We start from the raw sequence: 22513 nt of genomic DNA on the forward strand, positions 1-22513 counted from the left end.
ATGACTTGGGGGTTCCTAAGCAGGCTGTTAGAGGGGCCTCTTTTGCCTTGCCATCTTTTTAGCACTTAATTCTCAGCAGACTGTCTAAATTGTATGTATTGTATGCAGGAGAGAGCGAATGTTGGATCAAAGTGAAGCCTCTTGTCACATAGAAATTTGTTTTTCTTGCTTCCTCCTTTATTTTAAAATGAACAACAAACCAGAAAGGACACAAACAATCCAAAGTGAAGGCCAGTGTCAGAAACAGTTCTTCCACTAGACCTGTGCCTGTTTTGAGTTCCTGCCTTAAATTCCTACACTGGAGTGTGACCTGGAAATAAGCCATCCCTCCCCAAATTGCTTTTTTCATGTTGTCACAGCAGCAGAAACGTTACTAGGAGAGAAATCAGTAGCAGGTTCATGGGGTGTTGCTATGACAGATCTGAAAATGTTGTTTTTGGCAGGATTGTAGAATGAGTTTAGAACGTTGGGCTGGAATAGCCGTTGAGTGAAAGAGCTTAATATGCTGTCATAGAACTAGAAAAATAATGCTGAGAGCATTGCAGGTGATGGGGGCCTTGCTTAAGAAATTCTGAGAGGAATTTGTGAATCCTTCAAAGATTGTTATTAGACTCTTCACGTGATGTATTTTGAATTGAGAATCAGTGGTGTCTGGTACAGAAGAATCAGCTGGATTAACAAGAGATCTGTGGAGCTGTCTCTGACATGGACTTTGTTGCCTGCTTGTTGATCACTCCTACCCTGGTGGGGCTCTCTAGCCAGGCCACAGTGAAAAAGGATGCACTCAGTCTTGATGCTACTGAATGAGCTGGTGTGGGTGAGTATAGAGGGCACACCTTTTCTGGGGAATAAGGGAAGTGGAGGAGTAAGAGAGAGAGAGGATAGGAACAGGAAGAGAGGAAGGAGGGGCTGCTACAAGGATGTAAAGTGATTAAGTTAATTAATTAGAAAAGAAGTAACACTGTTATATCTGTCTGTCTGTCTGTCCACCAATTTAAATACTATAAGTAAAATGTACTATGGTCAATTCAATAGAATATTTTCAGCCACAAAAATGAACTGATTCATATTACATATTGGAAAGCATTACACTAAGTATAGGGAACCAATAACAAAAGCAGATAGACACACAGGGTATATACTCACTCATAAGTGAATATTAGACATATAATATAGGATAAACATATTAAAATCTGTACACCTAAAGAAGCTAAGCAAGGAGGAGGACTCTGGATAAGAAACTCAATCCTCATTCAGAAAAGCAAAGAGGATGGACATCAGAAGAGGGGGAAAACAGGGAACAGGACAGGAACATAACACAGAGGGCCTCTGAAAGACTCTACCCTTCAGAGTATCAAAGAAGATGGTGAGACTCGTAGCCAAACTTTGGGCAGAGTGCAGGGAATCTTATGAAAGAAGGGGAAGATAGTAAGACCTGGAGAGGACAGGAGCTCCACAAGGAGAGCAACAGAACCAAAAAAATCTGGACACAGGGGTGTTTTCTGAGATAGATACTCCAACCAAGGACCATTTATGAAGATAACCTAGAACCCCTGCACTGATGTAGCCCATGGCAGCTCAATGTCCAAGTGGGTTCCCAAGTAATAGGAACAAGGACTGATTCTGACATAAACTGACTGGCCTGCTCTTTGATCATCTCCCTGGGGGGGAGGGGGGCAGCCTTATCAGGCCACAGAAGAAGATAATGCAGCCACTCCTGATGAGATCTAATAGACTAGGATCAGATGGAAGGGGAGGAAGACCTCTCCTATCAGTGAACTGGGGGAGGGGCATGAGTGGAGAAGAGGGAGGGAGGGAAGGAAGAAGGATGGCGCTAGAGGTGGGATACAAAGGGAATAAACTGTAATTAACAACAACAACAAAAAAAAAACCCACAAGAGACCTGTACCACTGAAGTGAAAGCTTTACTGGGACAGTTGATGGTGGTCAGCTGGGGATGAAAAGACACCAGCCTCATTGAGGTGCAGCCTCTTGAGAACGTTTCCCCAGAGTTAGCACACAGAAGGTATGGTCTAGAGAGGAGAGAGGAGGGCTGGCTGCCTTGCTTGCAGGCAGCTGAACCCGGTCATGTAAGCAAGTCTCCCAGGTGGTACTGGTTTTGTAGCTGTGAAGGAGTCATAGAAAGCAGCTGAGACTTGGCACTGTAAAAGGCCAAGAGAAGCCGTTGGTGAAGGTTCAGCCTCAGTTGCAGAGGAGACCGAATGATCGAAGGGATCGTGGAGAGGGGCTAAGGCATAGCACCATGTAACAGGCCAGAGTCCCTAAAGAGAGGCCAGGAGGCCATTGGTGAAGGTGAAGCCCGTGGAGACCCCAGCATATCTGAGATGCCAGGACCACCAAGAATGGCAGTAGGTGTGGAGTGGTGGAGAAGAGCTGGCCTGAGCCAAACTTTTCATGTGCTGTGCAGGGCAGGGCAGAGAAGTGGAACTACCCAAGCCCTTTGGAGCCCATAGGATCCTGACCCAGTGGACACTGAGCTCTTTACAGATTTTTGTTGTTGTTGTTGTTTTTCTTTGACTGGGCTGTAAATGTGCGTATTCTTCCCTCTTAGAAGAAGAAGTGTGTAGCCTGTTTTTATTTTACAGGAGCATACAGTTGAGAGATTTTCAACCTTCCAACAGACTTTTCAGGCGTTTGCAATTTTTAAAAAACTGGGAGCTTTTGAAGTTATACTGTATTTTATATTGTGATACTAAGATGAGATCTTGGGGAGAAACAAGAAAAGTTACAACTGAATAGCGTTGTATTGATGTGTCACATTGATGAGGGATAAATTATCCTGGTTAGTTTTTTGTTGTTGTTTTATCAACTTTGCACAAGCTAGAGTTACCTGGGATAGAAACCTTAATTGATAAAATGCCTGCATCAGACTGCTTACAGGCCAGTCTGTAGAGCACTTTCTTGATTTGTGATTGATGTGGAAGGATCCTCTGCAGGTGCTGCCTGCCGTGAGGCAGGTGGGCCTGGGTGGGAACAGAAAGTAGGCTGAGTCAGCCATGGGGAGCAAACCAGCAAGCATCATCCCTCCAGAGTCTCTGCTTCAGTTCCTGCCTCGAATCCCTGCCCCCACTTCTTTCCCTGATGGCCTAAGCTGAAAGATGAAGTAAAGCCCTTCCTCCCCAAGGTGTCTCAGCAGCAGACACCTCCACTAGGACAACCCTTCAGCTTTTTCTTTTTTTTGAAACGAGGTCCCCCACTGAGCCTGAAGTCCAGCCATTGGCTAAAGTGGCTGGCAAGAGTGAGATCTGAATGGAGTGCTCGTGCAAGCACACATGGTAAGCCGTACCCCAGTCCCAGAACTGTGCTTCCAGAGTGAGCTGCTGGAAGGCTCAAAGTCCCTATAAGCAAACTGGTGTCTCTCTTGTTTAGCCATACCTGGGTTGGACTGAAACACCACCCCGTTGGCTTATTTACCACATTGGGACTCCTTGAATCAGTCACAGCTGTCGGTGCTGGCCAAGATGGCCACGAAAGTTTAAGAAATGGTCTGTAGTTTATTGGGTGAACAGTTCTGATCACCATTCCTCATTTGGGCAGGAATGCGCACGTGCATGTCCTGGCATGTCATTTTAAAACAACGAAAGAACTTTGGAGGGCATATGAAAAGCAAAGGCAGACAGTAACAGGTAGAGCTGAGACGTCACTTATTTGAATCCCACAAATCATAAATACAGTCCGAAAAAACAGGTTAATTAGGAAACAATATGATAACATTTCAGCTATCTAAAAAATAAAAGCAATTTTTTATATGTATATGTGTGTGTGTGAAACATAGATCTATTGCATGTGTCTGTATATATTTTCTGAGTTTTGTTTTTCAGATTTCATTTTTATAAAGTGACATTGCTCAAATAATCTTTGAGAAGGAAATGGGTTGATGTGTATGTGGTGACTTGGCTAGATCAGTGAGGCGGCTCCGGTTCCTTTAACCCATTGGGAAAATGGTTGGATCCGCGTTCCTGTTTCTGGTGGATCGCAGGCCTTCCATAAATGTTCAGAGCATGTTCTGCGTCAGAACTCTATAGCTGGAAACAGCTCAGCTCCTGCTCTGCTCTTTTCGAAGAACTTCTTTTTAATAAACTAATTTTCCTTCCCAACCAAATGGATGTTGGCTGTGATGACCCATCCTCTCGTGAGCTGAGAGGGACACAGTTCTGTCAGTCACGCAGCACCTGATGCTCGCAGGATAGTGATGGTGGTTCAACTCTTCCTTTTCAGATAACGATTGAAAGAGACAGTGACGAAGACGTGAGCGCCCCTAAGCACGGCAAGGAGGACCCAGACAACATACCCCATGTGGGTGGCAACACATGGGCCGGCGGAACAGGTTGGTAGCACAGACATTTTCCTGGGTCTTCACAAGTTTTCTTGAGTCCATCGGGCCGACATGCCACCTCTGAGATAGCCCAGGCACTAGCTGTCCTTCTCAGCCTCTCCCTCTGCCGCTGCATGACATTAAGACATACAGAAAGCCCGGCATTGGGAACCCCACAGACTCTGCCACTATGACCTAAAACTCACCCCCTGCTTCACGAGGCTATGCTAAAGATTAACTTGGTTTGTATTTGAGCATGGAGCACAGTGGATGGGCCAAAGAACAGAGTCGTTGGTGCGTTGATCCCTTCTTTTCCATTCCTTGCCTTTGGAATTGTGCCAGAAATCTATAGCGAGTTCTTGAACAACTAAGCCAGGGAAGAAATAGCCCTTGTCCACATCTGAGAAGGGGGAGTGTGGAGGTACGCAGTTTGGAGATAAGGTTGGTGTGGTTTGCACTGATGGCTGGGTGCCATTCCTTCCTCTTGGCTGCCCTCCTAGACCATTGTTCCCGAGCTGCCGTCTTCCTTTTTCCTCCCAGCAGCTGCAGCAGACACATGTGCTGGCCCACAGGAACAGGGCCAGACTGCGCACTGTCTGGCTCTCTCAGCCAGGAGAAGTGCTGGCACAGCTCAGGCCCTCACCTTCCCCCAGGATGGTCTAAGCCTCCTGGCCTTGAAGACCTCAGCAGGAAATGGGTTTCTGTGCTGAGACAATATGCTATCAAATAAGCCCGGGACTTCTTGCCTATTCTGTTTATTCATCAAGCACCAGCTTTAAAGAAAGGCTATTTTTAGAAGTGTCCTTTGATCTGGAAGTTAGTGTCAAGCCAACAATATTTAATCCATATGGAATGTGTCGTGGAACGAGCTGGCCAGATGTTGGCTTCCCAGTTGTGCCTCCACAGAGGCAGAGTTTCACTTGTTAAATGCGAGTCTACTAGTTCCAGCACCTACTGAGACCAAACGTCCTGTCTGCGTCCCAGCCTTGGATCTTCCAGCTGATCACAGCTCTGGACTTCAACTTGTCTTTTCCTGCCTGTCATTTGTGCCCTTCGGAATTCTCTACTTTAAACCTTGCTCTGGGCCGGCAAGTCATCTGGTCATTTACATCATCACAGTGTTTTCTTCCCACTGTGCTCCCACCACTGTCTTATGGAGAGGTTGGTGTGAGTCCAAGTTCAGCTGTAAGCCTTTTTCATTTAAATAATATGAATTTAGAACTGTGGATCAGAGAAAAGAAGTCTTCTCTCCTCATGCCCTCTCCATCCCAGCTGACACTCCTGAGGAGCCATGCCACCCATTCTGACCACACTCACACTATCTCTGACAGTTGTGGATCCCTCGTTCCTTCTCTCCCCAAAATGTTGACTCTGGGTGGTTGGAAACAGTATGCACAGGTCACATTCCACCCATGCTCAAGGAGAACCTCCAGCCTGGAGTGGGTCAGGCCACAGCTCTCTACCCTCAGCACCCTGTCACTGCCTGCCAGCGCTCCTCTCCACCACACACCTGCTGGCAGTGCAGACCAGGAGTCACGCACACTGTAGAAGCAATTTTCCACCCTCTACTTCTAAATGAAGTAAGACATGCTCAATCAAAAGACTAAGATTCTGTGGTTAATAGATATTACTAGTCTCGTGATGTTTGCCCAAAGGAAATGACCTCCCTGGACTTTTATAAGGCAAGGAGTTCATGCCAAGTTCTCATTTTTCGTTTATTAGACAAATCAAAGCTCTAATGGTGGAGAGTAACATAATTTATCCAAAGTCTAAAAGCTTTCCAATTTTCCACCATATGAATCTAGAAATGACCTCACTCTCTGTGTCACTGAACCAAATAGTTATCCAAGGGCAGTCACTTACATAGTGCCTACTGCACGCCAGATATATCCCCAAACAGCCCAGCTCTGTGGAACTCTCATGAGGCAGGAATTGCCATCCCGTGCTATAGATGAGCACCAAGACACAGAACAGTTAAGTTCTCCGATGACCCAGCTATTGAGTCAAAACCAGATTCAAACTCAGGCATTCTGTCCTAATTATGCAGCTGGCTTGCAATTCTGTGCTCAGCTGTGCAGTGTCACTGCTTCCCATGTTACATGTGGGTAAACAAAGGGACCTAGTTGCTAGTTATCTAAGAACAAAGATAATAAACCATTCTTTCAAAAGCTAGATGTAGCCAGTAAGGTATACATATTTTCTTTGGTCAATACAGTGCTTTAAAATAATTTAAATTTGAACATATATTAAGCATTCCTCTGTAACTTGCCAACGTCTCTATCACTTTATAAGACTATGTACCTAGCATCATAGGCATCTAACTTTCATTTTAGTATAAATAGCTCATGCAGCATTCCATGACATGTGCTTACAGGCATGTAAGGTTGGGCTTATATTGAAAAAAGCATCTGAAGCTAATGATGTTTATGTGTTGTGCATTATTCAAAGCTGAAAGCCAAAATCTACACAGTAACTGACTTTGACTCTTGGCTAAGTAAGTGATATGAGGTCACAGAGAAGTAATTTAATCTCTGTGAATTAAATATATATGTTGTTGTTGAGACAGGGTTTCTCTATGTAGCCTTGGCTGTCCTGGACTCACTTTCTAGACCATGCTGGCCTCACAGAGATCTGCCTGCCTCTGCCTCCCCAAGTGCTGAGATTACAGGCATGCGCCACCGTGCCCAGCTTTAGTATTTTCAAAACAAAAGAAATTTCATCTGTAACTTAAGTGTCTTGGTGCTCTAGGGAAAGCAGGTAACTAGAAGAAGAGCTGCCCCTTTAATTAGTATCTGCAGTCACTGTGGTAAAGCCACTCCTCTAGTGTAGAAAAACAAAGCTATCCCAGCTGTTGTACAACTGATAAGAAAAATATTAAAGGGCTGCAAACAGTACACAAAACCATTGATCCCTGCGAGGCAGACGCCAGATAAAGTCCTAGTTGAATTTGGACTGAACCTTAACATACAGGAAAAGTTACCCTAAACAGGAGTATCTTTGTGTTCGGGCAAAGGTGGTGTGAAGTGGTCATTACTAGTTAGTTCAATTAATATTCCTCACAGAACCATCTTAGAGCCATGGTCTGACTTTTGTGGCCAGGTTCTACACATACGTGACTATGTTCCTTGTCTTCTTTCCAGGGGGAAGAGACACAGCAGGTCTTGGTGGCAAAGGAGGCCCTTATCGCTTGGATGCAGGCCACCCCGTGTACCAGGTGTCTGAGGTTGAGAAAGATGCAGTTCCTGAGCATGTCAAGAGAGCTGCAAGAGAGATGGCACAGAGAGCATTTCAGCAGAGGTGAGTGTGCCTTGTGCATCTAGAGCAGCACAGGTGACTAGTGTGTGTGTGCGACCACCCACCCCCTGGTCACAACACACAACACACACACACACACAAAGCTAAATTCACAAGGACTATGTCCTAGGATGAAACTGAGAAAAGCAGATATCTGGGCCAACATGAGACAAAGCCTGTAGTCATTTGGGATTTGGCAATAAGGGCTAGAACACTCCAGAAAAGAAAACGTACGAGGAATCACCCGGGCAGACAGCAGTGACAGAAAGGCAGGTTTCAGTGGCGGAGAGCACCAGTTTGTCTGCCTGGAACAGCTGGAGAGAGAAATGGACCTGGGTGGAGAGGCTTGTCATCAGGGTGAGCCTGGAAACTCAAGCCCGGTGAGCCTTCAGGCTTCAGGTGCACCCCGGCCGCTTTGGACTTCTCTGATTGGCCCCCACAGAATATTCCACTAGATGTCCACATGCGCTCTTCAGCAAAAGTGAAAAGATGACAAAGCCGCTTCTAACAGCCTTTCAAACTGAGGGACTTTGAAGGTGTGGGGAGCAGGTTTGCATTTCTGTGCTCGGTGGAGGAGCTGGGACAGCTAGAGGAAAACGTGCTCAAGTGTGTGTGTGAGCTACGAAATTCCTCCCACGTAGAACATCTGGTATGTTACTACATGCCGTGCTTTCACGTCCTACAAGTAAACAGCAGAGAACAATAGAGACAGAATGCAGGTCCAGCCTGCCACACCCGCAGGCTGGGACGTCCTGCAAGCCTCGGGACGGGACGCACGTGGGTACAGCAGGTAAACAACGCGTGCCTGCCGCTCGTGGGCGTTGCCCTCTGCCTGGTCCCTGGCCTGCCTCGGACTTCGGGCACCTGCTCTGTCCTCACTATGCTACACTGCACTCCGTGGAGGCGGAGGGGGGGGCTTCCCCCACCCTTCTAAGAGAGGTGGGGAAGGTGGCTAACTCTTTCGGGATCAAAGTAGCAGTAATTTCTCAAAAACTGTGGGAGGGACGTTATGTCATAACAGAGTCTTATTAGAACTAAAATATTGCTCAACGTTTCATATGAATAATAAAGCTTCCTTTAAGAAAAAAATAATTAGGCATGCATCATTCTCCTCTTCAATTAGTGAATGGCTGTTAATGCCCCGGCCCTTGCATGTGATTATCCAGTCTGAGTTTGCCTGCAGGGATATAGAGTGGCCTGGCACACGAGTGTGCCTTCACCGTGGCACTGAACCACAGTTAAGCCACCTCTTCTCTGATTGCCACTAGAATAAAAGCTGAGTGGGACACTATTAAGAACCTACAGGAAAAGGGACCAAGGGTCACCTATGATCCCAAGACAACTGAACGTACTGACTACAGGAGAGGGGAAACCTCCAGGCCTGAAGAGAAGAGCTCAGCCAAAGAGAAGACCTGAAGGTGTGAAAGGGAGGGCACAGCAGGGAATGAAAGGGAAGAAATAAAACACAGAGATCCTGGCAAAGACAACACAGCAAAAGGAGACAATGCTCCTTTAGAAACGGGTCTTGCAGCCCATGTGACGAGTTATCTGCTTAGTACTACCAGAAATTTGTCTTTAACTTTTTACTATGGACCTCTGCCCCCAATACCATTCCCATTCTCTGCTCTTCATTCTTTTGAAGCTAATGCAAGCTATTATCTGATCTTGTCATAAGCATTGCAGACTGTATCTCTACACATAAGAACGAAAATAAGACAAAAATCACACCAACGCACATTTAAGCCTTATACATAAACTTACTTTTATAGCAATAGGTTTTTACTGTCATCAGATTACTTTTGATTACAGAATGAGACATAGGCACAATGAGGTCAGGTCCTGATGCTTTTACAGCAGCTATACCTTGTCTCCATCATGGTGACCACGCTCTCCCATCTTAGCACTGGTGTGAGTAGTTGCTTCTCCCCTCTGGCTGTAAGCCCCATGAGGACAGAACCTGGAGGTGGAGCAAACACTCACAGAGAATAAAATAACGTGTGCATGCAGGGACTGGTTATCACCTGTAAGTACTTGTCCTGGTGTCTATGGTGGACTGGTTCATGTCCCGCTATATACTCAGTTCTCTTCTGTTTGTTTCGTAGAGAAGCAGTTCTACAGCGATGAAAGCTATGGATCTGGGGGTTGCCTGTCTGGCATCCCCTGTCAGTCCTGGTTGAAACTCAGCAGTCCTCACATTCCTTAAAAGTATTCCCTGGTACAAAGGACCTAATGTGGCCAATGGGTTCCTCGCATCATTCACAGCATTCAGTTAGCGTTGATTTAAGTCAGGTATTAGCCCTGCACATCAGGAACTGATCAGTTTAAGGCCAACTTACAGAGGGACACTTGTAGATCACATCCTGAAATGTCACGTCGAGTGTGTGTTTGTGCAAATGTGGAAAAGCCGTCCAGTGAACAACAGCTGTGGAAGCTATACCCACCGTCACTTGCCTAACTAGTGAGCTGCACACAGTAGATCTCAGCTTGTGTTTGTTTTCCTCATACTTGGATCCAAATTATAGTATTTAAGTCTAACGTATAGAAAAAGTAAAATAAGGACTCGGATTCCCAGACTCTTACATAATGATAAATACACCCTTCAAACATGTCCCGGGCCTACAACATGCACTTTGTCCACAGTGATTCCAGGAGGTGGGGCAGCTGCACCCCACAGCTTTGCTCAGGGGAAAGGAAGCAGAAAAATGTATGTTCAGATAGTTGGAGGGGTCCTGAGAATATCAGCAAGGGGAGGCTTAGAGTTCCCCGCTTCAGTCTTCAAAGCTCAGGACATAGCCACTGTGAGTGTCCTCTGAGTCTTCTAGTGAAGGCTGACATAACCTGAAATACGGCTTCCAGATTTCCTCATAATTAAGTCCACATGTGATGTTTAGGGGTGCAAGACGATCACCCCAGAGATAGCTGTATAGTTAAAGCTGATTCTGATCTCTCCAAAGGCCACTGTGCTCTGAGTCCTCTTCTCTGTGTGTATTCATTCCCTCTTCTGGCTCCTTTCCCATCAACCCTGCTCCAGGACAAGTTCGGTCCACTTTCGCAGTCAGTACTCATCTGAGTTCTTAGAGAAGGCCCATGGAGTGGGCATGTGGCATATCTAGCACAGTTCACTGTGCCCAAATTCTGCTTCAGGTATAACCTAACCTAAGGAAATTTATAGAGAAGTCAGAGGTTATCAAAACTAAGCAGAAGTGACATTGTTAGGAGGAGAAATCTCATGCACACATTCCTTTTTGTTCTTGAGAACAGGGAGTTAATAGGATACAGAAGGGCATCTTGGTGTGTCACCTTGAGGGGGTGGCATTTGGCTGTTAGCGTGGCCTTGTCTGTATTTACCTTTTGATAGCCAGTGCTTTCAGAGCATCACACAACAGCATGCATTGTTGTCAGCCTGGTGTACCAGGCACCGTGCTGAGTATTGAGGACTCAAAAGCAGGATGTGCTCTTACTGCATACATACCTACATGAGCCTCCACCATTCTGAGTGTGTGTTTCCCAGCGAAGGAAAAATAGAAACCATTCATGTTCTCTCATTTGAGGTTCTTCTCAAATATAAATATACTTTATATATAATTTCGGCTACACATATAGGTTCTATGTCTACACATGCACAAAAAATATTAACAAGATTGTGTTATGCTTAGGCTTTTGAGATATGTGTTCCTTCTTTTTTTGTCCTGGTATCAGCACCTTTATTATTTATAGACATCCATGAAAATGTGTGTTAAATTAGTGCACTATGGCTATCACATTGGAAAGCCCAAGGACATTCACTCAGGAAAAGAACCCCCTACTTAGGAGTAGCTTTAAGTGGCTGTGCTTTGTTTTGTACTTTTATTTGTAATTAAGTCCCTCTGAGGCCAGAAGGCATCAGGTCTCCTGGAGCTGGAGTTACAGGTAGTTGTGAACCGCCTGGCGAGACTGTTAGCCTGAGAGAAGCCATCACATATGGATATAAAGATAAACGCCAGGGCTTTTTCCTTTGTCCCGGGGGACAGTTTTTTCATCAGTTACCTGTAGTGCACTTTGGGCATTACTGTCCTTTGACTCTAGGGACATCACTAATGATGTCATCTCTCTCTCTTTTTTTTTCTCAATATCAGTATAAGTCACCAAGAAGTTGTTACAGTTGTGTCAGTATATAAGCAAGTGTAAAAGGCTGACATAAACCTGGCGTAAGCTGGTGTCATCTGTCACCCCTCTGGTTTCAGGCTAAAGGAGATCCAAATGAGTGACTATGACGCTGCAACCTATGAAAGGTTTTCAAAAGCTGTCCAGCGGCAGGTGCACGCCCTCCGAATCATCCTGGATAACCTACAGGTAACTTTTCTTTGTGGACAAACAGGCAATTAGGTAAAATCTGGACTTAAACCAAAACTTCTGGAGAAAGTTATTTGAGCCCTAATCGGCCAATTAGAAAAAGTCATTTCATGGTTGACACATAAACTATGGACTCATCCTGTGATTTTCTTAGTGAAGTTCTCCAAGAGAGAACCATCTGATCTAACCTTTCTTCCTCTCCAGGAAGCAGTAATTTACCAGTAACCCTGCCAGACAGTGACTTCCTGACTCCCCTTAGGAAGATCTGTGTACATCTCACCTCTGCTGGTAGTTCACAAATAGAACTCTCTCCCTACAAATCATTTTCCTGCCACCGAAGGAGCAAAGGAACAGATTCGGTCAGGCAAAGTGTGCTTTCTCTATATCCTCTGTCACCACCTCTTCCTGTCTTCCCCTTACCCTGTATTGCCCCTGCTTTTTGCTGTTTCACAATACCCTCGATGCCTCAGGACCAATGGGCACCAGTACAGCTTTTTTAAATGTTAAGATACTTCAGTATCTCCTAAGTAGACATTATTATTTCTACTCAGCATATTCCCTAAATGACACATGAAATCAGATTATTTTGTCCAAAAAGAGCAAAGCCTCACCTCAGGGAAGGGGTCGGGGATGTGGAGCCCTGTCCAGCTCTGCAGGCTTACATTTTCTTCTCATGAGCTTTTGGCTTTTGTTGCCTTCAATTCACTCTTTGGTATTCACAAATGTTCTTTTCAAGGAGTGTTTATCATGTTTTCCTAGATATTAGAGTGTGTGGTGCCGTTTTAATCCTCTGTCTTAACCCAAAACGGATTGTTCTGGACTCCCTTTGTAGACTAGGATGGCCTAGAACTCATAGAGACCTGCCTCTGCCTCCCCAAGTGAGATTACAGGCGTGCACCACTGCAACCGGCATGAGACTTCATTGTTATTATCATTTTATTATCGTGTATGCGTGTATGTCTGTCTGAATGAATGCCATGGGCATGCAGTGGCCAGCGAGACCAGAAGAGGGCGTTGGATCCCTTGGGACAGTGGTGTGTCGCTTGGAACTGGACTCGGTCTTCTGGGAAAGCATCAGCAGCTCTTAGCTGCTGAGCCATCTCCCCAGCCTGAGTCTTCATTTTTTTAAAAAGATCTAATTAAACTGTGCCAAGGCCTGAGGGAAAGTTCACTGTCCAGATGAAAGAGATCTGCACCTTATTAACCAGATACCGAATTTCAAAACCTACAGGATGTGAGAGTTGGTCAGCAGTCATCACAGGCCCATGGAATGTGGATATTTTGTCCCCATTTTATAACTAAGGAAACTGAAGACTGCACTGGTAGTGTGGTTTCCGGGGTGGTATGACCAATGAAGCAGGTGTCTGAGCCCAAGGCAGGATCCTATTATCTGCCAGGTCCCTGTTACCTTCTTCCAACTCCGTTAGTTCATCCTATGTGTAACTTTTAACATATGACTACAAGACATTTGTACCATCCGCCTGATGCTAACACAGCATTTGCACATGTTCCCTTGCTGAATCTTTATGTAAGCCACAGGGGAATTGTTCTCAGGCAGGTCTTCTAATCCCCAAGTCACAGTCATGAGGCTGCTTAAAAAACATAGCTACTGGCCAAGGATGGATGAGGCCTTGTATAAACTATAAAACTGCAGATTGTGACTAAAGCAAGAAGACTCTAATTGGCTCTTTCCTGGGATCTTTGGCCAATCCTGTGTGACTGAGTAATAAAACCCTCTAGTTGTTTGGACAGTTCTGTGTAATCCCAGTAACCATGGTGTTTCCTTGGTGAGTGAACAAAGTATGGCTGGAAACTGGCAAGATGGCCCACCACATACATTTGGTTCCATTCAGCACAGACTCGTGCTTTTATAATATCCAATAGAAATGAAGTTACTAGGAAATTTTTATTAAAATTGAATACAGGTGGAGGGGGGATGGAGGCAGAGTCTTTTTGAGGCTCTGGCTGCCCTCAAACCTGCCATCTTCCCACTTCTGCTTCCTAAATCCTGAGATTATAGGCATGCATAGCTCCTAGCTTCAGGCTCCTGTTTTTTTCTTAACTTATAAGCATCATTGCTGGGTGGAGATGAGGCACACCTTTAATCTCAGCACTCAGGAGGCAGAGGCAGGCGGATCTCTGTGAGTTCAAGTCCAGCCTGGTCTACAGAGCAAGTTCCAAGACAACTAGGGCTGTTAAAGAAACCCTGTTGTGAAGAAAGAGGCAGAAAGAGAGAATGAAAGAGAGAGAAAGAAAAAGAAAAAGAAAGAAAAAGAAAGGGAAAGATTCAAACACCAAATTCTTTGTCCAAATGCTATGCTAGTTTCTAAATGCTGTCACTCCCTGTGACCTGTCACATCACTGACAGTCACAAACAGAAGCAGTCATTTAGACAGAAGAAACACCGAGAGCAGGACTCACTTGGCCCCCAGGCCACATGGAGAAGAGAGCACAGTCCAGCATGACTAACGCTCAATGTTTGGGTAGGCCTGGAGGCTGAGGACAATGGGAGAAGACACTACAGAGATAGCAAGACTACCTGTATTGTCACCTCTGAGGAGCTAGGAAGGTGCCTGCAAAAGGAGTGATACTTTTCCATTGTCAGGATGTAGCAAGCACAGCCATGAGGAAAAGAATGCCAGCACAAGAAAATTAAGACTAAACCTGCCACACTCTTATGGGATGACCAACCCAGAGAAACCAATTACAATATTCTAAGAGGAAAACACCCTCTCTATCAAGGGCAGTAACAGTAGTCTTTGTCTAAGCGGGAACCCTTTATCATGTTTAAAAAGAATTGTCATAATCGTTAGCATGAAAGGAAAATTCCTCACACTGCTGTGTATCAAGCCTCTGGAATCACGTGACTCTACAGGACTTCCTCTCAATATCGGAGATCCATGGCACCTATGATTAGTAATTTCCTTCTTGTCCCTGTTGTAAATTCTAGGTTCTAATTCTGTTGGAAATTGATTTCACATCACTCACGTAAGAGTTAACATTGGGGGCTGGAAAGATGGCTCAGTGGTTAAAAGCACTGTCTGCTCCTCCAAAGGACCTGGGTTCAATTCCCAGCACCCACATGGCAGCTCACAACTGTAACACCAATTCCAAGGGATCTGACTCCTTCACACTAATACACATAAAATAAAATTAAATTTAAAAAAAGTTAACTTTGGTTCACTTTGTGGTCTTGAGGGGAGCCTCATAGTAAATGTCTTTTTAAATTTTTCTTAAATGAGGTAGCCCTGTAGCACAGACTGGCCTCCCCAGCCTGTCCAAATGTTGACGCACCATACATAAATTCATTTTGTAAGATCACTAAGGCAAATAAGATTTCTTTCTCACAGTCCTACTAAAGAGAATTTTTAAGATCTTGGTCCTGGTAAGTAAATATCTTTATATTATTTAATCAAGTATAATCACACTATACTAATTTTTTTTCTTTTAATTATATGTGTGTTTGTGGGTTTATGCATGTGAGTACAGTTCGTGTAGAGGCCAGAAGTGGGCATCCCCTGGAGCTGGAGTTTCAGGTGGTTGTATACATCTGACGTGGGTGCTGGAAACTAAACTTGACTCCTCTGCAGGAGTGTTAGGTACTCTAGCCACAGAACCATCTTTCCAGCCCCGTATAGTAATATATAAAATAAGAAACCATGTTGCTCTGGTCACTTTTTACAGCAAGATCACTACAAATTTTCTGGTTCATTTACTTATTTATTTATGCTGAATAATATTCCATTGCCAGAATATACCACAGTTTATCCATTTACATCTTGGTTGCTTCCAAGGTTTTGCAGTTACGCATAAGACATGATGTACAAATTTTTGCAACATGCAAGTTTCTTACTTACTGTGTACATACTAAGGCGGGCCGTTGCTGGATTGTGAGAGTGAGTTTTGTTTTGCAACAAACAGCCAAGCTGTCTTCACAAGTTGCTGTAGCATTTCCACGAGCAGCGAGCTTTCCTCTCCTCCCATTCTCGCCCACACTTGGTGTTGTCAGGGTTTTGGATTCTGGCCATATCTAGGCATAGAGTGGTATCTCATAGCTGTTTTAATCTGCAGCTCCCGAATGATGTAGAATGTTGGGCATGTTTTCACATGTACAGTTGACCAGGTACCTCGATAAAGGAGGCATACAGATACTAAGATTTTACCCTTTAAAAATATTTATCCTTTGACAGTCTGATCATGTGCATAATGTATTTTGATCATATCACCACCTCCCCCACCACCTTCCTGCTTCCCCACTCCGTCTGAACTCCTTTTCTCTCAACAAGTTCTCCTCCAGCTTTGAGTCTAGTCTTAAGGACCCAGTGTGTTTCCATGGACATAAAACCATCCAGCAGAGTCCTTTGTCTCTTAACTCTTTTCTTGGGCCACCTGGCATAGTTGTACATTACTATGGAAAAGCATGCTGTGGAAATAGCTTTCGAAAATTTGGATTTCCAGATCTTGAGAGGCAGAGAAAGAACCATGCATGTGTGGCACAGAATGCTCCCACAGTCCTCAGCTGTTTCAGCTTGCACATTAAGGCTCAGGAATTTGGCTGCAGAATTCCTGTCCAGAGGGAGACCGCTGAAGATTGGCTCAGACTCTGTTACTGTTAACAAGTTCAAGCTGATTATTTTGTTACCTAATAAATTTTCTAGGTTCACTGTGACAGAAAATCCATAAGAAATATGTTATCATTACATTTCCAGACATCTTTTTTCCAGAACGTTTCCCCTGGGGCTCATTTGCATACTGTCTTCCTGCTCATATGTCCTTTGTGCAATTCTTTTGTATTGTTTTGGGTGCTAAAACAATTATAACTGACAAACACACTCAGTAAGCCTTTCTTGTAAGGCGAGCAGAGAGCATGTGATTACACCCTTGCAGAGTTGTGGCTTACTGCTAGGATCCTAGGGTGTTTCCTGTTATTCATGCAAAAAGTGTGTCAGAGAACTACAGCACTAGGTGCACAAAGACTCACATGCATTTGTTTGTGCCATTGCAGGCCAAAGGTAAAGAGAGACAGTGGCTAAGACACCAAGCTACTGGAGAACTAGACGATGCTAAGATCATTGACGGGCTGGCCGGAGAAAAAGCCATCTACAAACGTCGGGGTGACCTGGAGCCCCAGGTAAATAATGAGGAACCCTGAGCCTCAGAGCCACGCACTTCAGCCTTCTGTTGACTTCATGAGCTGTGTCAAAACACTATTAATTTAAAATATGCAGCTACAGAAAGCATTATGTAAGACAGATAAATGAAAAAAAAAAAAATAGTCTCACTAAGACATGGACCACACTCACAAAATAGGATAATATTAAAAACAGTCAATACAAGGGCCAGGCATGGTGGTGCGTTCTGTTAATCCCAGTACTCAGAAGGCAGAGACTCTGAGAGATGGAGGCCAGCCTGATCTACATAACAAGTTCCAGGACAGCCAGGGCAACCGAAAGACACCCTGTCTTAAAACAAAAACAAAATCAGCACAAAGCTCATTTGCAAAGGTGGGGTAAGCTTTAAGCAAATCTAGAGAACTTGACAGCAGGGTTCTGACTGTGACCTGAGGTCCAACCAAGCAGATCAACAGAGTAAACACTAAAACCTGAAGATGCTAGTTTATAATAGAGCTAGAAAAAGTGGTTCATGGAGCTATAGTCTTTAGTGGAAGGGAAGCCAACCTTCCCAGCGCAGCCCACCTCAGAGAAGAAAATAGAGAGCAAATACTGACCACCAGCCCCCATCATCAGAACCTTCAGAAAACCAAGAGCCAGCTCTGTGGCCACCTGTAGGTCCACTGCCCGGATGCAGCATGGGTACTCTGTGCGTTGGGGGATGGGAGACACTGCTGTTCAAGGAAACCCAAGAGCGATCTCAGTGGTTCCCTACTCTCCTGGACCTTTAGGAGCCTTCAGTTTCTAGGACACAAGGAACTCTCCCTTAAGCCATACTGATTGTAGACTAGCATTCCCCTTACTGTGGCAACATGGTCAAATACTAAGTCTTGTGAACTTTGAGAGGCCGCTAAGAGCAGGGGTACAATGAGAGAGAGCATGAGTGTCACACTCTTTAAACGTTTACCCCGAGTGGAGCTGGTGGTCATTTGGAAGTTCTTGTTTCTGGGTCGCTGCCATGAGTCAACAGCTGCTTTCTTTACTGACTCACTGTGGTCAGCGAGGGTTTGGACTCATCTGTGAGTTAGTCATGGAGGCATGTGTGCCTTACTGCTCTTAATTGGGGCAGACTTACCAGGTTTTAAAGGAATATATAAAACTGACTTCCTGCCGTTATCCTCTAAACATCTATGGCACTTTACATTTTTATTTATTTATCTTATATATGTGTGGGGGCTGTGGATGCCACAGCAGGCACGTGGCAGTCAGAGGGCGACTTGTGGGAGTCAGTGCTCTCCTTCCACCATGTAGTCCTGGGAATTGAACTCAGGTTGTCAGGCTTGATGGTGAGTACCTTACCCACCAAGCCATCTCCCCAGCCCCCTACAGTATTTTCTTGAAACTATTAGTTCTGCCCATTATTTTGCATGCGTGTCAGCAAGCATATAATCATAGAATAATCTGGAGTTTTTCTTATTTATCGTTACTGACAAACTTTTTTAAAAAAATTTTGCACATTGACAGATCTGGGCCCCAAACTGATCTCATAAGATTTCACATTTTAATCCATATTTCTTGCCAGATAGCAGCTCAGTGCCACTTTAATTGCCAAGAAAAGAAAAAAGAAACACTAGTTCATCGACCAGAAGAAAACCCAAAAGCTCTAAAGAACCGAGACATTCTGAAAATGCTTTCTTAAGTTCTTGGCCAGACTCCCTTTCACATAACCGTGTTTTAGCCATCTGGCCTTTCTTCATCCTAGGTGGAAAATGATCCTCAAGCGGCTGCCTAACAGTGTGAGGCTGACGCGGGCTCCCCTCCAACTATCGTGCTCTCTTGGGGGTTGGGGGAGCGCTGAGGCAGAGAGCGAATAACACGGGCTTCTATCCTTCCAGATTATTACTTTTCAGGTTGTCAGCCTCCAGAAGGCAGTTTTTACTGTATTCCAGAGGAAGCCGTTGGCCCGGGCTCCTGCAGCCAGTCTGACACGTACTTACTGGGGCACAGTCATCCCCTCCACCTGCTGGAACAGCCCTGTGCAGATCTGCGCACCTTGGGCTGGCCCTGCAGAGCCCGGTCGAGAACCCAGGATGGCAGCTGACCGTAGTTTTCTTGCCATTCTCTCCCTCAGCTGGGTAGCCCACAGCAGAAGCCCAAGCGCCTGCGTCTGGTGGTAGATGTTTCCGGCAGCATGTACCGCTTCAACGGGGTGGATGGCCGGCTGGAGCGCTCCATGGAGGCGGTGTGCATGGTCATGGAAGCCTTTGAGAACTACGAGGAGAAGTTCAAGGTAATGGCACGACTTAGGGATCTAGAGCTCCATTGATCCTCTAGGGTCAGCAGCCGAGAGGTGGGTGCAGAGTCCACGGCACCATCCTCCGCCAACAGGGAAAGTGGTCCACTGCTCTCCTGTTCTAATAGTAACGTAATGGAAGTGGTAACCTCTGGTTCCATGGAGAAAAGCTCCCAGTGTGCCAGTTGGGTGAGGGTAAACCCCAGCGTCTCCTAGAACCACTGAAGTCTGTTGTCATTTCCCTGGGCATCCTCACCCTTGTGTCTCTAGCATTGACACCCTGTCACCCAGGGTCTGTGCCCAACCTGGCAACAGTCTGTCCACTGCTCCACTTTCCCTTCCCACCTTCAGTGTCTACATGACAATAGGAGTCTCCAGCTGACAAAGACCTGCACCCCTGGGAGAAGGCTGCCTTCTGTTTAAACCATTTCCAGCTTGTTATTGTCCATTTTTCTGTTAAGTCCCCCATCTCAGAGGTTTGAGTACGGCGAGGGCATCTGCACGATGCTGTGTTGCCAGCCAATGCGAGCTGACTCATCTGCTTGTGACAGGACTGGCATCGCAGTGGATAGTCTGAACATCAGCTTATGCTGGGAGAGGCGTGTTGTGCGGACGCTGGGAAGGACACACAGCCTATGCCTAGGAACTCCAGTTCTGTGCTGCATGAACCCTTGAGGAACACACAATCTCAAGCCAGTTGTCACGCAGCCTGGCACCCTACCTGTACCTTAAGATTGCATCACATGCCACGACTCTGTATTATGCCACAAACAAATTGACTTGTCATTTTACTTAGGCTCCCCGTGAAGCACATAGCCCACTGGGAGAAAGGCCTTGAGAGCTACGTGGTGAGGAATGAACAGCCTCCAGCAGTTGAATACTGTGGGGCTGCAAGACTGTTCACAGTACAGGGGTTCAGATGGATGTAACACATGGCTTAGGTGAGAAGGAGCTCTGCTTCCCTTCACAACAGGAGGGCCAACCCCTGTAGCCACTGAGAACCATGGAACTGTTAAAGAGTTCCCCTTGGCTCTGTTAGAGTTGCCAGGAACCCCAGAGCCCAAATCAAAGGTTCCCCCTAACAGGATGAGGATGGGGCACGTGGAGAGATCTGGGAAGAGACTTTCTGCTCTTGACTAGCATGTGGCTTGTAAGACAAAGAATTTCCTTCTGTGGAGTGAGAGATCAGCCCTTTAAAGCATACTCCTGTTGGAGCAAATGAAGCAGAACCTGCTTTGTCTGCACTGAGGATTGTCAACCTTCCCATCTCTTGACATATATCGAATATGTGATTGCATCTTGATTTTTTTTTATAGAAAATGCCTATTTATAGTACTCAGAGAGGCAGAGGCAGGCAGATCTCTATGAGCTTGAGGCCACTTTAGTCTACAAAGCAAGTCTAGGACAGCCAAGGCTACACAGAGAAACCCTGTCTTGAAAAAATGTTCAAGTCATTTGATCACTGATGGCCAATGGGTAGTCAAGACAGCCATAAATAACCACATCTCACCTAATGTTCAAAAACCTTTGGGTTTGAACCTGCCCCATCACCACCCCCCTTGTTTCATATACCCTTGCCAGGTCTTCCCTCCATGCTTGCATATAGCCACCACCCTGCCTGAGATTCGATTGGCCACAGGCCACCCAGTCTCTGCAAGGGCTTTCCAGGGCCCTCTGTAGAGGCCAAAAGAGGAATGCGTCCAATATGCTGTGAGAGCCTTTTCTAATTAGGTGCTTGAGGGTACATGAGGATGAGGTACACGTAGTCCAAAGGAGCAAGGGTGAGGAATTGAAAGTCCATCTGTTCCCTCTCGATTCCAACTGCATCATCGAACTTTTGATCTTTTTAGAAACATTTGATATTTCATAATTATTCATCATAATGTCATCATTTTTCCCAGCCACTTAATCTGTCTGTGCTTTCAATTTCTTGTTTATGAAAGAAGAGTAAGGTCCACTCACAGGAACTCCTGAGGGGCCATAACTTGCTTGGAAAATATAAACTAATGACTCGTGAGCAGATGATGGTGCATGGGGTACCCAGGATGACATCACGCGGTGTCTTCGGGAATGAATGTGCTCTAACGCTCCTACCCCAGTTCCAGACAGTCCTGCATTCAGTCTTCCCGCAGCTAGCCCTGGGCTGTGAGGGTATCCCCTCTGCTTTGCAGCGTGCAGAAGAGCCCCCTGGTGAGGTGGTCCGCATGCTGCCCATCCCTCTTGGCATCTGCTTGTGTTGTGTTTGGCTAGAGCTCCATGCTGCCTTGTGGGTCATTACAGTCTGTTCTGGTAGCCTCGCATGGAGTCCGCCTCTGCTTTTATTCCACATTAGCACAATGCATGCCAAACCACAGGGACCTTCAAGCATGAGAGTTACTGAGACGGAAAGGTAATTCAGCAGCATGACATTTGCTAAGCCGCTTGGAGTCTTTCAAGCCCCTGAAAGTGTTCAGCCGCCTGCCTGCACATACTCCCAAACAGCACAAGTTACTGGCAGTCATCTCTCTCATCCCCACTGTACACACAGCAAATGGTTACATGAACCGTTTTGTTTTGGCAGGAAGCTTCTTCTCCTTTACCTTCATTCCAGTTTGCTCTCTTCTCCAAGCTCCTGGGCGTTCTCATTGTCATCTTAATAGACTTTCTTCTCAAAAGCTTTTAATGCCCTGAGGTTTCTTCAAAGTAACACCAAAGAGTTTGGTGACCATCTTTCCACTAAGCATTCAAACAATGGTGCCAGAAAATGGGTTTCTTCTCATTCAGAAACTGGGCTTTGGAGAGACAAGAACGTAAAATATATTACTTTATTTCTATGAAGGCATGTAAGTTATGCTCTGAGATGAGCCGTGGAAAAGGAAGCCTGTGGGGAGTGGGTGAGGTTAGGGGAGTAGGCAGGCTCTGCCCTGACTCTCTCAGCACTAGTAAAACAGCAGCCCCTTCCAGTGCTGCTGCACAGTGCTGCATAACATGGCCTTCATACAGATTCATTTGGAGAAAGGATTCCGTTGCTTTAAAAAATATTTTTTTTTTAATGCAAGAAAGAGTTAGAAAAGCACTGTGATGGACTAGGGATGCGGCTTTGGCAGTAAAGAGAATGCCCAGTGTTCTAGTTTCCTCTTGATGCTGTAACAAACACCATGTCCAGGA

The 22513-nt window shown here is 45.5% G+C and overlaps 1 protein-coding gene across 1 annotated transcript in view; it reads left to right on the plus strand.

Annotated features, from left to right (window-relative positions):
* Vwa8 (von Willebrand factor A domain containing 8) overlaps positions 1-22513 on the plus strand; it is a 332841-nt gene that overhangs the window by 300184 nt on the left and 10144 nt on the right. Inside the window, exons 38-42 of the mRNA XM_060391483.1 lie at positions 4240-4348; positions 7477-7633; positions 11854-11962; positions 16968-17093; positions 19205-19363. Coding sequence (XP_060247466.1) covers positions 4240-4348; positions 7477-7633; positions 11854-11962; positions 16968-17093; positions 19205-19363 — 660 coding nt within the window. The remainder of the gene's footprint in view (positions 1-4239; positions 4349-7476; positions 7634-11853; positions 11963-16967; positions 17094-19204; positions 19364-22513) is intronic.

Source organism: Meriones unguiculatus, chromosome 9 (assembly GCF_030254825.1).
Source record: "Meriones unguiculatus strain TT.TT164.6M chromosome 9, Bangor_MerUng_6.1, whole genome shotgun sequence".
Lineage (NCBI taxonomy): Eukaryota > Metazoa > Chordata > Mammalia > Rodentia > Muridae > Meriones > Meriones unguiculatus.